The following is a 14,787-nucleotide window of genomic DNA, read 5'->3' as shown; positions in this document are numbered from 1 at the left end:
ATAAACATTATGTTCCATTCATTTATTTGTGTTTCCAGATAAGCAACACACTCTGCTTTTGAAAGAGGGTGTTGAGTGTAGGGACCGCATATCCTGCAGTTTCACCTGCACTGATTGGGACATGCAACTAGCGGTGCTTTACGCCCACATAGTTTGACAGCCACTGAATGGAACTAACTGCAAATCACAGCAGCAAAAGTAGCTGAAAGCTTGCTCCAACAACAATGCGGGGCGGCAGGGTGGCAGGCGGAACCGCCGCCGACTGTTCTTCCAGCGACTTGGCGTATAGCACCCAGCTGAGCGGAAAGCTTGAGCAGAGAGCTGGCGCTTTCCACGAAGCTCCTAGTCCCGCTCCCACTTCCGCCTCCCCCACTCGACAGCCGCCATTAGCCAGCTACGAGGTGAACCGAAGGCGACCCGATGCCAGCCGAAGGTTCCCGAAGGCACAACGAACGGAAGGCCGATGGCCGAAGGCGAGCGATTGCCAGCTGCAAGCTGCGGCGATGGCCTGGCACTATCATTGGCGTTTTAACTGTGGACGGTTGCTACTCGCACTCGCTGGCGGATTATCGGCATATAGATATACATACATAGATGTTCTGGCATCTATCTACATATATATCTATATATCCAGAGCTATCATGTACAAGTCTGCGTAGAGAGGGAGCGTTCGAAGGCGAAAGAAAACCCATTCTGTATGTCACCCGAGGAATCTCCTTCACTCTTCACTCTCCCCCACAAAAACCACCAAGCCGCTGGTTACATAAAAATCCGCAAATCATCAGAATTAAAACCTGTGTTCGCCCTATATAAAAATGTGACAGAATTAAACGAATTGATTGTGCCGCCGTCAGTTAATTGCAAATTAAAAGAAATAGAAAACACGAAGAGAAACAATTGTGCCAAAGGAGAAAATTTTTCATTGATTACGTCGACGTCAGCGAAAATGGGAATGAGAATGAGAACGATAGCGACAACGACGGCGACGTCGGTCGGCAACGAGGACATTGTGACAGCGGCAGCAAAGATATCCTTGTAAAACTTATATACATACTGGAATTCGATTTTTTCTTAGCTGCCAGCAACAATAAAAGCGAAGCCATAAGGCGGAGACTCCGAGGCCCAGAGCCGTTAAGAAAAACGAAGTGTGTGTGTGTGTGTGTGCGAAAGTGTGTGTTCGAGTGTGCGAAAAAGTGTTGAAAGTTTTCCAATCATATCCGTGTTTTGTGTATGTGTGCGTGTTTGTGCGAGGGGAATATCAGTTATAAACCATATCGATTTTCAAGGATTCTAACAATTGCACTGTGCGCCAGAAAAAAAGGTGACCGAACGAACGCCTCTACATTTGTGTATCTCCCTGCCATGCCTGTGAGTGGGGGCCAGAGCGTTGCCTACTTTGGTGCGCCATGCCCTTTACTGGACTTTCACATTCACATCCACATCCACGGGGGGGAGGGAGGCGCAGCCAAGCCGCAGAAATAGAACCAAAGCCAAAGGCAGAGCGTGGAGCGTGGAGCGAGGAGCACAAAGCGGGAGCCTAGCCAGGAGCCGAGTCGAGTCGAGTCGGGCGCGTTGCGCAATGTGCGCCGCGAAAAGACGGCGACGTCGGAAGAGCAGAAATGTAAGTCAAGCCAGGCGAATGTTTGTGCGTCGGGAATTTTCATTAAAGCCGACAGCAGGAGGTGCAGGAGCGGCGGAACGAGCAGGTCCTGCGATAAGGATAAGCCCTAGCAGGAGTCCCGTTTCGTCCTCATTGTCCTTGCCTCATTGCATGAAGGTATACTATATAGTATAGCATTGCCTGCTTTTGGGCGTCAGCTCTTCAGAGGATTGCAGAACTGCAAGCGGTTTCTGAGATCGGATTTCGCTCCTCCAGAGACCTCCTGATACCTTTTTAGACCCTCAGTCTCCTCCTCCCCTCAAAACCCTCATTAAGCTGGCGCCCAGCTGTCAACTTTCATGGCTCGGAAACCCCCGTCGCCTGGCTCTTAGTAGCTCCCACCTTCGCCTTGCAAAAGCTGCGGCGAAAGCGGAAAAAATAAGCTTCCAAGCATCGTTTCCAGCTGCGCTCAGCTCGGCTCTTCCCAACGCTCTCTGCGCGCATGCTCCCCTCTGGGCTGGCTTGGCTTTTCGAGGCTTTTTTCCGCGCTCGAGATTACATAACAGTTGGCAGGCAGAGTGTGTGACTAAAATCGGCAGAGGTGACTACAATTTATTTGGCGTTGGCAAGTTCGAGGCATTTGGTGCAACAAAAGTCGAGAAAATTGCAAATAATATATAACAAGACCCTCCAAAGATCTAGCCGCAGATTGAAACTCATTTAATATCCTCTTAAGACAGGCTTCCTCAAGTGTCCTTGTGCCTGCGCCGAATCACGGCTGAGGCTGAAGCAGAATTTGGCAAAAGGGAAAAACTGAATACTGCAAATGCCAAGTGGGGAAAAGGCAAAGTTTACATAAGCCGAAAACCATTGAATGGGACTGAAAATGTAAAGGAAAACTCCCAGACCGAAAAGGAACTCGCTTACATAAAGTATAAATCAATGAATGTCGCGACAAAGAAAAGTGTTAAAAATTTAGCAAATAACTTAAATATAGTGAGAGTATCAAAGACAACCGGAATCTACGATTAACAAAAACCCAGAAAATAATCCATTTCATCCATTATGTCATTGCACTTTGCGAAAAACAAGCATTAACCTTACCTAACAGGTGTTATTCGATCGCACAGTTATGCAATATTATTCATTTCCAATTTCCGTTCATATCTTTCAGTGACGTTGCAAATTAAGCATTAATCTTAACAAAATACTGCTACGAACATTCCAAAAAAACAAACAAACAAACAAAAAATGTTGTACCAACGCAGTTGATTGAGAAAAACTCACCCAAAAAAAAAACCAAAAACAAAAAAAACAACCCAACAAGTAAAATAAAACCAAAAATCAACACCAATAAATACACATATATAAATAATTAAAGATACATAATATACTCGTATTAGATAAGCGTTCAAAATCTAAACGTCAACTTTAAGGAGCCACAAGGAACAACAAATAAGAATAGTTTAACAAAGAACTAGCTTTATAGACAAGACACCCTCCTACAACCCAAGTGACAAAAACGAATAAGTAATTCGAGTTAAATCGCTAAACCAACCTACAAGCAGCAAGAAAACAAAAGCGTTAACATGGCCGATAAGAAAATTGGTGAATATTATGCGCCGCCGCCAAAAATGGGCAAATGGGAGGGTTTCAAAAAATTCCTATGGAACAGTGAAACTAGCCAATGCCTTGGACGCACCGGGTCCAGTTGGGGTAAGTAACTATCCTAGTGGATTCTTAACTACATGCTAAACTTAATCGAAAACGTAACTTTACATATAGTTTATCCATCTTTCTAATATTCACTTATTCATAAATTTGAAGATACCTTTTTTGGGTACAACTAATTGCTTTTGAACTCGACGGGCAAATATCGATTTGTGCGTTACTACCAGATACGCCCGAAGGCGCCGAAAAGTCACGTACTTAGTTAGGCTAAATAAGGAAGTCAATACGAGAGGTGCACGACCTCCCACTACGTAATGCCAGTGAGTATTGTTGAGTCACTTCCTCGAGTTCTCGCGTTCTCGATTTTGAGGCTTCAGTTCCTCAGTTGTCCGATTGCATAATGCGAACAACCTTGCTGCAGCCTTTTCTCCATATCAGGAATCAGAATTTTCATTACATATGGCCACGGGAATTATGACTAATCGCCGGATTTCGTGTGTAAGCGGGTCGTGACAAAAGGAAATTGTCATAAATTTGTTATGCCTCCTCCGCGCTGGAAGCGAAATAGTACTAAAGCCTCTTTATTACTATATGCGCGGAGCCATCCCTTCGATTCTAGATATCTATCGAATAGATAGCATTGTTTGCTGTCTTTTCGCTTTTTATTTATAGTACAAAGCAATTGATAAACCAATTAGATAATTGAAATATCTAAAGCTATATTTAAAAAGTAAAATGTGAACGAGTTATGAAAATAAAAGCTTACTGGTTGAGTTTTTATCTATTAGATAATCTTGCTGTTATGCTTTCTCTGTTCTTTAGAAGACATAAATAAAGCAGCAGTAATCAATATTTGGCTATAAGCGAATAATGTCAATTTATTTCGTACGTGGCATCCGTATTTTTATTGATATTGCCCCTATATCTTGAAGGAGGAGCAGCCACCCAATCGGCCTTTGTGGCACGTGCCGGCCCGATGGCTTATATTTAGAAATTCCTCTTCGCTTTCCGAGTACATTTTTAATGAAATATAATGGCATTGTTGGGCTATTGATTGCTATATCGGGTATCAAGGTTTCCCGTAAAAAGCTTTTCAATTCTTGAGAATTTTTAACGTTTGAATTCACTCTAATTCAAAGCCTTGTTTATATATCTATTTGCTGAGCATAATAAATAAAAATTCATTAATTCTTCCGTGGAAATATTTTAGGTTTGAGGTACTTCCGCTATATAACCTTTTTATTTCGTTTCTAAAGAAAATTATATAATACTTTACAAAATGTTAGTAGCAATCTCACAAGTTGAGTTCATAATTGGGTAAAATACAAAATCAGGTGGGGTCGGGGAAAAACAGAGAATTATCTTGATTTTTATCTGGCATAAACATTTCTTTGTTCTCAATTCTTCAAGCTGTGAAACTAACCGTCAAAATGTGATAAATATTTATTGCCTATTATTTATAATTATAATACTTATTTGCCCATTTCCCTTGAATTAGAATCTTTATCAACAGGATATGTCTTTAAAACGAACATGTCACTACCGAAAGCCAAGTTAAAGTTAAAATTGGCTTTCGAACCAATTATTCTCATTTAATTGGACCCATCAGTTTGCGCTAAAGGTTGTAATGCCTGTTTTTAGAGTGATTAGCCAGAGAGAAATGATACAATGTGTTGTGCACTTTTCAATCATTATAAATCAATGGTGTGTGTGTGTGAGAGTCTATTACCTTTCTGTGGCAGAACACTTGACTGCTGTCTGTCTCCGCAGCTATAGCTGGCTTAGTCGAGGCTACATTGCCTATAACCCAGTTTAAGTATTCGCCTGCCACGGAGGCAAACGCAAATGTGAAAACCTACTTGTGGACATGCGATCTCAGTCTCGGCGAAGAAAAAAATCAATTCTAGCCTCGTTGCAGCGGCTTAGTGCTGCGGGCCGGTGCACAAAGGTGGGTCGTTTCGCGCTTGGCTGTCCCTGTGTGTAACCCACTTAGGGTGCAAATGTTGTTGTGTTGCCTCTGCAGTTAAACACTTGCCAGGCACCGCCTTCCTTCCGCCCGTCCCGCTGCCTCTCCTCCAAGATGCGAGGGTGCTGAGCTCGCCCAGCTCACAGTCACTGGGCTGACCTACACCAAAGGCACAAAGGGATTGGACACCTCCGTTCTGCCTGCTTTTTTAGGTTTCCCTTGACGGCTCTGAAATTGCGTTGCAAGCTTATTCAGTGACTGCAGCTGGGGTTGTGGCCCAAAGGGAGCTTCACTTCTCTATTTAATTATTGAGTACTTTTAGCTTGGCTTGTATTTTCATTTATTTATTTGCTTTATTGTAACTATTTTTAACAAAAAAGATAAATTGGTATCACTGGAAAAATAGTTAATGCAAGTTCAGAAGATATTGAATTTGATTTAGTTCTTAACAATGTATTTTACAACATATTTGATAAAGAAACATTACCAGTTTTGTAAGAATATCATTAAAAAAATTGTAATTTTATATAGTTTTATTATAACCTTACAATTCGCAAGATACTAAGAATTATGCATTTATCAAAAATTGCTATTAACTCTCACTTAAAACTTTAATGTTTTTTTTACTACTTTTAAACTATCTTACAGTATAAAATCTTTTAAAAACACATTCCAACTTTAGTTATTTTTTCTTCTTCATGTGTATCACAGAGTATAATGATAATTGCTTAGTCATTGCTGTAGAAAAATACTATATACTTCTTATCATACTTTATTCTCTAAATAGTAAAGATTTTGCGTTCATGAAAATTAAATGCTAATGGTGGAAGATCTTTTCATTTATAGTAACCAAAAATTAAGATATCCAAGCAGAAGCGTTGACTTAGTTAATTAAGTTATTTAAACCAAATTGTATGAGATTGCAAGCATCCAAATCTGTGCACTCTCCGGCAATCTGAGGCCATTTGCCAATTGCCACAATTAACATATAACCAATTCATGAAGCATATGGCACTCAATTATTGACATCAATTTGCCAGACAACAAACAGAAAGAGAAACAAGCAGAACAAGGCTGCGGCAAAACAATTAAAATGAAAAACGAAAACGAAGCAATTCACACTGAGCCACGAAAGTTAACCACCACTGAGCTTGCTAAACATCACTCCTCTCTGCTAAAATCTTTGCCCTTAAAATGCACATCACTGCAATTAACAATAGAGTCATAAGAAAATTGCATAAGCTTAAGGAAAATAGAGAAAATGCAAAATTTTCCACATTCTATATAAAGCCATTAGGAGTAGGGAATATAAACTTTGCCATTAAGGCACTTGGGCGAAAATTTATTGCGGGAAAGTACGTAATTCAAGAGCAGCCACAGCTGAGCTCCAATTGATCCATCAGCCTCTTGAAAATCTATTTCAAATAGGCAAAAAGTAGAGAAAAGAAATCATAATGGAAAGAAACAATAATTAAGCTCAACTGTTTTGACCCCACTTTTCCATTAAGGGATAATTGAATATCAAGTATCCTGGCATTCAATTTCATCAATGGAAACACACAGGCGCTTCTTTTACTTTTAATATTGGTCGTAACTATATCCATTAAAACAGAAAATATTTTTAACATTTTAACAATAAAATTGTATAAATTCCATTCATTCGATTAATCAAATTTAGTTCATCCTACTATAAATGAGGGGCACCTCCTTATTGAAATGTATTTTCAAAAGATTTTATTCTTATAAAATCACTATCAGTTTGCAAATTAATTTACTAAAATGTATAAACAATATACACCAAGCTAAATAATACATTTAAAATACAATATATATGCAAAGCTCTAGGTCTGATCGGCATCTCAAAAGGATATGTATGTATTACTATATAATAAAAACATCTATTTAAATCATACCAAAGATCTCATCATTTTACTGTTCAAACGATCTGAGTAAAACATTTTAAAAATAGTCTTTTAAAATCTAAATACTCAAAATGGTTCTATAAAATCATCTGATATCGTTTGAAGCTTTTGAAATGTTATTATCAAAAGACTATACACTATGATTCCCTATGTTTCATTCTTATTCTTAACTTATATTTTATTAGTCGATAAATTTTTAGATATGTATTTAACATATGTACTAATTTTCAAAGGCACAATCCTTTTGAAATTTTGATCTTGAAATGCCTTTCTATATAACTGCTTAAAATTCCAAATTTTAAAAATTGCTTTTAAATTATTATTGATTGAATTATTTTTAATTACATACAAATTAAACATGGGCAAAAGGTTTTATTGCATTTAATTGGTACATGTTATGTATGTATAAATCCTGAGATAAACTGGGATAAACTAAAAAGTACTTCTTCAGAAGTTATAATACTATACTTTCAAGAACTATTTTTCCGATTTTTGGAATGAAAAAATCCCAAATGTGTTTTTTTCGAGAGAATAGCCTATCCTTACCATTGACCTATATATTCAAAATATGTCTATATTTAATATACTGTGGTTTTAAATTTTTAAATTTTTGTGCATTCTGCATATAATTGTATCATAATATAGATATAAAATAATCAGAAACATATCCATACACGCCCTATTTGTTTTCAATTTAAGCTTTACGAAAACCAGACGTTTTGACATAGAAATCCGAATTCGCTGGGTAAATTAACCAGAGCCTGTGAATATTAAAGCATGCATTTAAAATTTGACAAGTTGGATATTAATATATGAGAATTACAATTTTTTCTATACAAAATTGTACCATTCGGTGTGGGCTTTTGAATTTGTTGCATGGAAAAGGACGAGACTCGTGCCAGTTTTCGCGCTACACAACCCGCGGCGTGCTGAGTCGTGCTGTTGACAGTTGAATATGTTTCTGTACCTTCCTTTATATATTTTCTCATTTCCGTTGGTGATTTTGGGTTGGTCTGTGTGCCACTTTTAATGTTACCAAGTGTGGGTCCTTTTCAGTCTGCCTCTGTGCGTGTTTTTTACTCAGTTCTATTTTTTATTTTACTCAGCAACTGTCAAAATGTAAACACAGAAACGAGCCGTCTCCCACACCGACCCACCTCTTACTTAAATGGTAAAAAATTGTGGCTGAAATCAAAAAATAAACGAAGAAGCGGTGCAGGAAGCGAGAGGAGAGTATATACACGCCCGCTATTCTCCCGCTAGGATATTATGGCATAAAGTGCACTGCAGCTCGCTGCAAATGTCAAAGTTCAAAGAGAGAGGCAAAGAGGGAGAAATGTGCCAGCCGGAGAGCCAAGCCGCAGAGCGAGAGAGCGCCGGAGAGTCAGGCGTACACGTAATAATTTTTCTTAGCTCGCACTGCCCAGGTGCGCTCACACACACACACACACGCAGAGTCCTTCCCAGTTAATCGTCGAACGCGGTGACATGAGCACAAATCAATTGGATTTCCCGCAACATCCATAACTCCCCTTTACCTGGCAACGAATGACAGCGTAATTGGATTCCCTCTCAGCCTTAAAACCTGCCGCAAATATCAATGAAATGTCCTTGGAAATAGCTGAATTTTATTTAGTTCCTGTGACCTAACCAAAAAGGCAGTCTAGGGATAAAACATGAATTTTTTAGTTTCATATTTAAATATCTAACAGGTACCAAGCAAATGCTTAATTTTTTACACTAATAGAAAAAGAGAGAGAGGAGAGACACCGCCAATCCATCAAATGCAAAAATGTTTTCCTTGTAACCTAATAGGCATCCATCCGTTCGCTCAAGTCCCATTACGAAAATGCAAATGAAAAGCAACGCTACTGGGGCGTATACGTAATATGTAGCTGTGCCAAGAAACAGGAGAAAAAATGAAGGAATGAAATGAGTTATGCATACAAACAAACATATAGATAGACATACAGAATAGACATACAGACAGAAGGAGAGGATAGTCGAAGCTTGCCGCAGATATTATATATTCATGGCCAAGCCAGACCCACAATCATCATCATCATCATCATCATGGGCATTACCCATCGAGGCAACTGCAAATTGAATTTCAGAGCAACCGTGTAATTATAATATGATAAACGGCTTTTCATAAACAAACACAAAATAATGTTTTCTTATTTCCCACCATCTTATCTCTATTGATTTCTATATACTGTGTTACTTTCCCCTATATCTTGTATATCTATATCTAGAGTTCTTGAAGGAAATTTCCAAAACGTGATCAACATTTTCTTTTTTTATAGAAAAAGAACATGCTACTACATATTTAAATTTCCAATTCAATTCAACAACAAAAGACATCAACTTGACATGCACAAAAAGCAACGAATCTCATCCCTCCGGCTGAGTAGTTCGCGTATCCCATTCCTTGCGAAAAACAACGAAAAATGAGAAATAATATATAGAAAAACTAGCTCGTTAAGTGCAGAAGCACACCGACACGGCCGCAACAATGGGAAAAGTTTGAATGTCTCTCTCCTGCCCGAGTTTGGTTTTTCTCTGTGTGTCTGTGTGTGTTGCCATGTGAACGTACATTTTATTTAACTGACAAGCGAGTACCATAAATTATGTAAGGGAAAAAATGGTGTGTAAGGGAAAACTGTGGAACAGTGCGGAGGATATCCAATTAGGAGGACCCAAGCCGCAGGAACCAAAGCCAAAAGCTGGCCGCTAACTAGATATTTAACGAATACATATACATACAGATATAAGCCGAGGCAGAGCAACCCTTAAGCCCAAAATAGATTTGCAGTGAAAACTTTTCGCTTGCCTACAAAAATTTAAATGGCAGCAAAAAGTCCTTAGAGTCCTCCCAATGCACCCCTCCCCCCTCCGTTCCCACTTGTGACGTAAGTAAGTAGCAATCGGATTTTTAAGTTTTTCTCCTTGAACACTCACAATGCCTCCACAACTGTTGGTCCACAGGACCCTAGCTATATATAGAGTATATGGCAGCGAGAGCTTTCCAGAGCGCCTCGAGGGGCGCACTGCGCAAACGCACTCTCAAGTTGGAAAAGCTCCCCTCGATTTTTCCATAAGAGGACAGGAAAATACCGCATATTATAGAAGAACTTACATTTTTATGCACGCTCTTCCAAGAGTATAATTATTTAAGGACGTACAGAAGCTCCATGAAGAATATGTATATCCTGATCACCATCAATAGCCGAGTTAATCTAGCAATGTTTAAACAACTTTTGCCTTATGGCAACTATTAGGGCTTAAAATGATGTATGAAAGAAATATGTATTACAGACTTTTTTTTTCTATTTTTTGTATATTATACAAATATTTATCTTTTAAAGGAATTATTAAATTATTCACTTTAAACATTGGTCACAATTAATTCCTCTCATAATCGTTGAGCTTAAAAATCATCTTCGCTTTCTTCGAAACCTATTCCATGAAGCACTATTTCCCACGATGCTGACTTTGGAAATAATACATTTTTCCCACAGCCCCTTATAGCATTCTGAATGACTTAATGACCGGATAAATAATCCCATTTATCATGTCAAATTCCGTTGATTCCAGCTTTTCTCAATTAATTATTAAGAAATGATAAGCATTTTAAGAAAGCCCTCCTTGACACAGAACTTGCATGGTAAACTAGATACTAATGGGAAAAATATTACTTATATTCCACATTTATGTTTGGTTTATAATTCAATTAAACTTTAAGGAAGGTATATTATAAACTGCTACTACATTTAATATAACATTCCCACTTAAAATCACCTAAGAGTTGGCAAATTTCGATTGATGATCCAAGTAAATATTATTTTTGACTAATTGCGGTATTTGTTTTTACTTTAAACTTTTCAGCGAAAATTCTACTATTCTATATAATATTTTATGCGGCGTTAACTGGATTCTTTGCTGCAATATTTACGGTGTTCTACCAAACGTTGGACAATGAAAAGCCCAAATGGATGCTTGACAACGGATTGATTGGAGCTAACCCAGGTTAGTAATGCTTAATTATTAAATTAATAACCATTAAATTTCGGACAATAAAATTAACACTAATAAACATAGCATAAAAAACTTTTGGGGGGATAAGCCACACCCAAGGCTAGTCTTTACTCTGTTCCGTGTTAAAACGAAACAAATTTAATTAACTAATTGGATGAAAAGTATATTAGCAGGGGGAGCATAAAATCAATTAGACTTTTTCAAGCTCACTGAGAAAACTCTTTCTCCTCCACTTGGTTTTTCCCCCTTTTAGGTCTTGGCTTCCGACCAATGCCCCCAGAAGCCAATGTTGAGAGCACATTAGTTTGGTACGAGTCATCGAAGAAGGATAATTATAAGTACTGGGTTGATGAGACTGCCCGTTTTCTGAAATGTAAGTAAGCCAAAAGAACCTCAAAGGAAGTACGAATTAATTAAGTATTTTGTTAAATGAGTTTTTTTGAAAATAAGTTATTATCAAGACACAAATTGGTAACACTCATTTACGTATAGCAAAAATATATAATATTCTTGTCTTGATAAACTGATAGTCACTTAAGAATGTGTTTTTACAACTTAAATATAGTTAAGTATTATTTCTTGTTTGAACATGTCTTCGGATTTTCGAAAGCTTTATCATTTTTTGTTTATGATTCAACACTTTTTTCAATATTTTGATTTTTGATAACCGATAAAACGAAAAGATCACAGTAAGTTTTACATTTTGTGTATAACGCAAGCGCAGTTTTAATATGTATCTCTTGCTATATAAATGTAAATGCCAAAATGCCAAAAATTATGCTATATAATCCCCGCCCGAAGCCGCTTCATGTTGCTAACTATTATCCTATCACATTGCCAGCTTACGAGGATCTTGAGAAGCAGAACCAGGTGGAGTGCAGCTTCGAGCATCCGCCACCAGAGGGCAAAGTCTGTGGCACCGAGGCCGCCAGCTTCGCACCCTGCACAGCCGACAACAACTTTGGCTATCATGTGGCCAGACCCTGCATATTCCTAAAATTGAATAAGGTGAGTTATGGGGGAAAATATATATATCTCAAATTTATCATAGATTCCAAAAAGGAATGACAATAATCAGTGAATGTTTAAGGAGATCCGAGCATAGAGCAATCTATTGCATTCTTTGAACCACAACTTATACATTTTCCTTATCCAGGAAATAATAATTGCTTTTATGACAACTTTATTGGGTTTAACTTCATCGATTTGATAGCTTTTAGGGTTTTTAAAGATTGTCTTTTCTTTTCTGCTGTTGTAACTAGAGTTTAGCTAACAAATCACTTTATTAAACCTCATTTAGATCTACAATTGGGTGCCGGAAATTTACAACGATTCAAAGACCTTGCCCGAAGAAATGCCTGAGGAGTTGAAGCAGCACATCAAGGAGAAGCAGAGCCTGCGACCCAATGAGGTGAGTCTTATCGGAAGAAGACGAAAGGATTGAGTTTAAGCATATTTTATTATCCTGTTTTCAGACCAGCGTTGTCTGGGTCTCCTGCGAGGGTGAGAATCCCGCTGATGTTGAGAACATCAAGGCTCGTGATTACTATCCACGCATGGGTTTCCCACGTTACTACTTCCCCTTCAAAAACATCAAGGGATATATTCCGCCAATCGTAGCTGTGCAATTTACTGTTGAAAGTAAGTATTATTAACTAACTATCACAAAGGATAAAATAGATTGTAAATCCTAAGCTATTTAGTTCAGGTTACTTCAACGGAAGTGTGTTCTAATTTCAATGTGACCGCGTTCTACGTTTTCCACAATTTCAAACACAAAAAGTGATTTAAGCGGCACACTAAATATTTACAAAGGGGTTAGTGGAAAGGAAGCTTGTAAACTAACAGACACAGGATATGCATTCTCCCTAGCTTTTTGTTATGCATTCCAACAATTTTACAGGAATTAAGCCACATTTCGAAGGGGTAGAAAAATGGGTTACACACAATTGGGAGAGGAAGACACAAGTTTCTCCTTTCTAATTATGAATTGTTTTGAGCCTTCTGAAAATGGGGCGACTGGTGGGGTCGAATGCTTCCAAAAACGAGTTGTAAGCCAATTAAGGTCTGTAATTACAGAGTTGTAAGGCTGTGATTACCAAAGGAAATAATCACTGGGGCCAGGTTATTTAGTTTTTATTTTTTTTAGGTAAAAGAAAAGCCTACCAGAATGGCATACTTAATACTTCTTCAAGCCATTGTTATAGCCACTTTTTAATCTGTTTTGTACAACTGTTTATTTTAAATATTTATTAATATTAATGCAATTAATTTACCTAATTTTTAGCCGGCGTCTTGATCAACATTGAGTGCAAAGCCTGGGCCCGCAATATCAACCACGATCGCTCGGAAAGGAGAGGATCCGTCCACTTTGAGTTGATGGTGGACTAAGAGAAACGTTTCCCCAAGGACAGCGGCCGTGTGCGAGGAGCGGCCACCGAGGAGCAGGGAGCTTGGAGCAAGGAGAGCAAGGAGAGCAAGGAGGGCAAGGATAAACGAGGCAATAGGTTGAAGGTTGAACAACACTCAAGTATAGAAAGAAAACTGCAACAAATCCACACACAAAACAAGCGAGAAATGAGTAAAGTGTAGCAAGCAATGGCCCCAAAAAAAGGGCATGCGAGATACAGCAACAACCAAAGACAAAGACAAAACTAAAGGAATGAGAGGGAGAAGCTACAGCAAGAACAAAACGGAAAACTTAAGAAATAAAATTCTAGCGCTATAAAGCATATAAAATACAAGCAAAACAAAAACAAGAAATACCTACCCAACGCTACCAAAATGAACAACGCCCCACACAGAATCACACAAAAACCTTAATTTGTTAGGAAAATTTGATTTAGTTAACAATTTAGGCGAAAAACTAAAGGTATAAATTTGACAGGCCACTTAAATTAGCGCAAAATATTATATTATCAGTAATAAAAATAACAAAAAAAAAAAAACAAAAAGAAAAACCAAAAACAAAACATAAAGCATAAAGCATTAAAAACGAAATAAAAACTGTTGTTAAGCCAATCTTATTTGTTTTTTGGTGTAATTTTTGGAAAAGGATCAACAAGAAACATGTAAACGACAAACAGCGCAGCGAAAAAAGAACTTTAAAAAAAGCTAAACGTCAACTGTACTTAAAAGAAATGACAAATTATTTGAACAAAATGCATAAAACCATTATTTATATTTAAAACAACTAAATATATACAAATCGATTGTACAATTGGAGCGAATATAAACACAAATATGTATGTTTATATACAAATAAAAACCCACTCCTCCCTAGGCCACTCCCCGTCTCCACCCACAAGAGCTCCTGAAACGCAACTAAATTATTGCCAGGATCCCCAGATATAATTTAGTTCAATTTGTTATAAATGTAAGCAGGACGCAGCATTTTCCCCAGTGAATAATTAACAAAGGCCACATAAAACAAAAGTTGATAAAAGCGATTCTTAAAATACGTCATAATAAAGCGAAAACTAAACAGAGGCAAAAAAACTGCAAACAAGAAGGCGCTGCATATTTAATAAACAAAAAATAAATAAAACAAAAAATGCATAAACGAAGGCAAACAAAAAAAACGCAAGCCC

At 37.8% G+C, this 14,787-nt stretch overlaps 1 protein-coding gene across 3 annotated transcripts; it reads left to right on the top strand.

Annotated features, from left to right (window-relative positions):
* The first annotated feature begins 551 nt into the window (after positions 1–551).
* nrv3 (sodium/potassium-transporting ATPase subunit nervana 3) lies at positions 552–13,851 on the top strand. Of its 3 annotated transcripts, none has more exons than XM_086832074.1 (8): positions 552–695; positions 2,775–3,316; positions 11,048–11,188; positions 11,451–11,570; positions 12,039–12,205; positions 12,498–12,608; positions 12,673–12,838; positions 13,485–13,851. In XM_086832074.1, exons 2-8 carry the CDS (start codon positions 3,190–3,192, stop codon positions 13,586–13,588), a joined length of 936 nt encoding a protein of 311 aa, XP_086688200.1. In that variant the 5' UTR covers positions 552–695; positions 2,775–3,189; the 3' UTR covers positions 13,589–13,851. The 3 variants fall into 3 exon arrangements, with proteins under 3 accessions (XP_086688200.1, XP_086688202.1, XP_086688201.1); XM_086832076.1 differs by having other exon boundaries at positions 552–1,035; XM_086832075.1 differs by having other exon boundaries at positions 552–2,225.
* The last annotated feature ends 936 nt before the right edge of the window (positions 13,852–14,787 follow it).

The sequence above is a fragment of the Drosophila serrata genome, unplaced genomic scaffold (assembly GCF_035046125.1).
Source record: "Drosophila serrata isolate PLE 108 unplaced genomic scaffold, ASM3504612v1 contig_245, whole genome shotgun sequence".
NCBI classification, from domain to species: domain Eukaryota; kingdom Metazoa; phylum Arthropoda; class Insecta; order Diptera; family Drosophilidae; genus Drosophila; species Drosophila serrata.
This window is presented reverse-complemented; position numbering and strand designations above follow the sequence as displayed.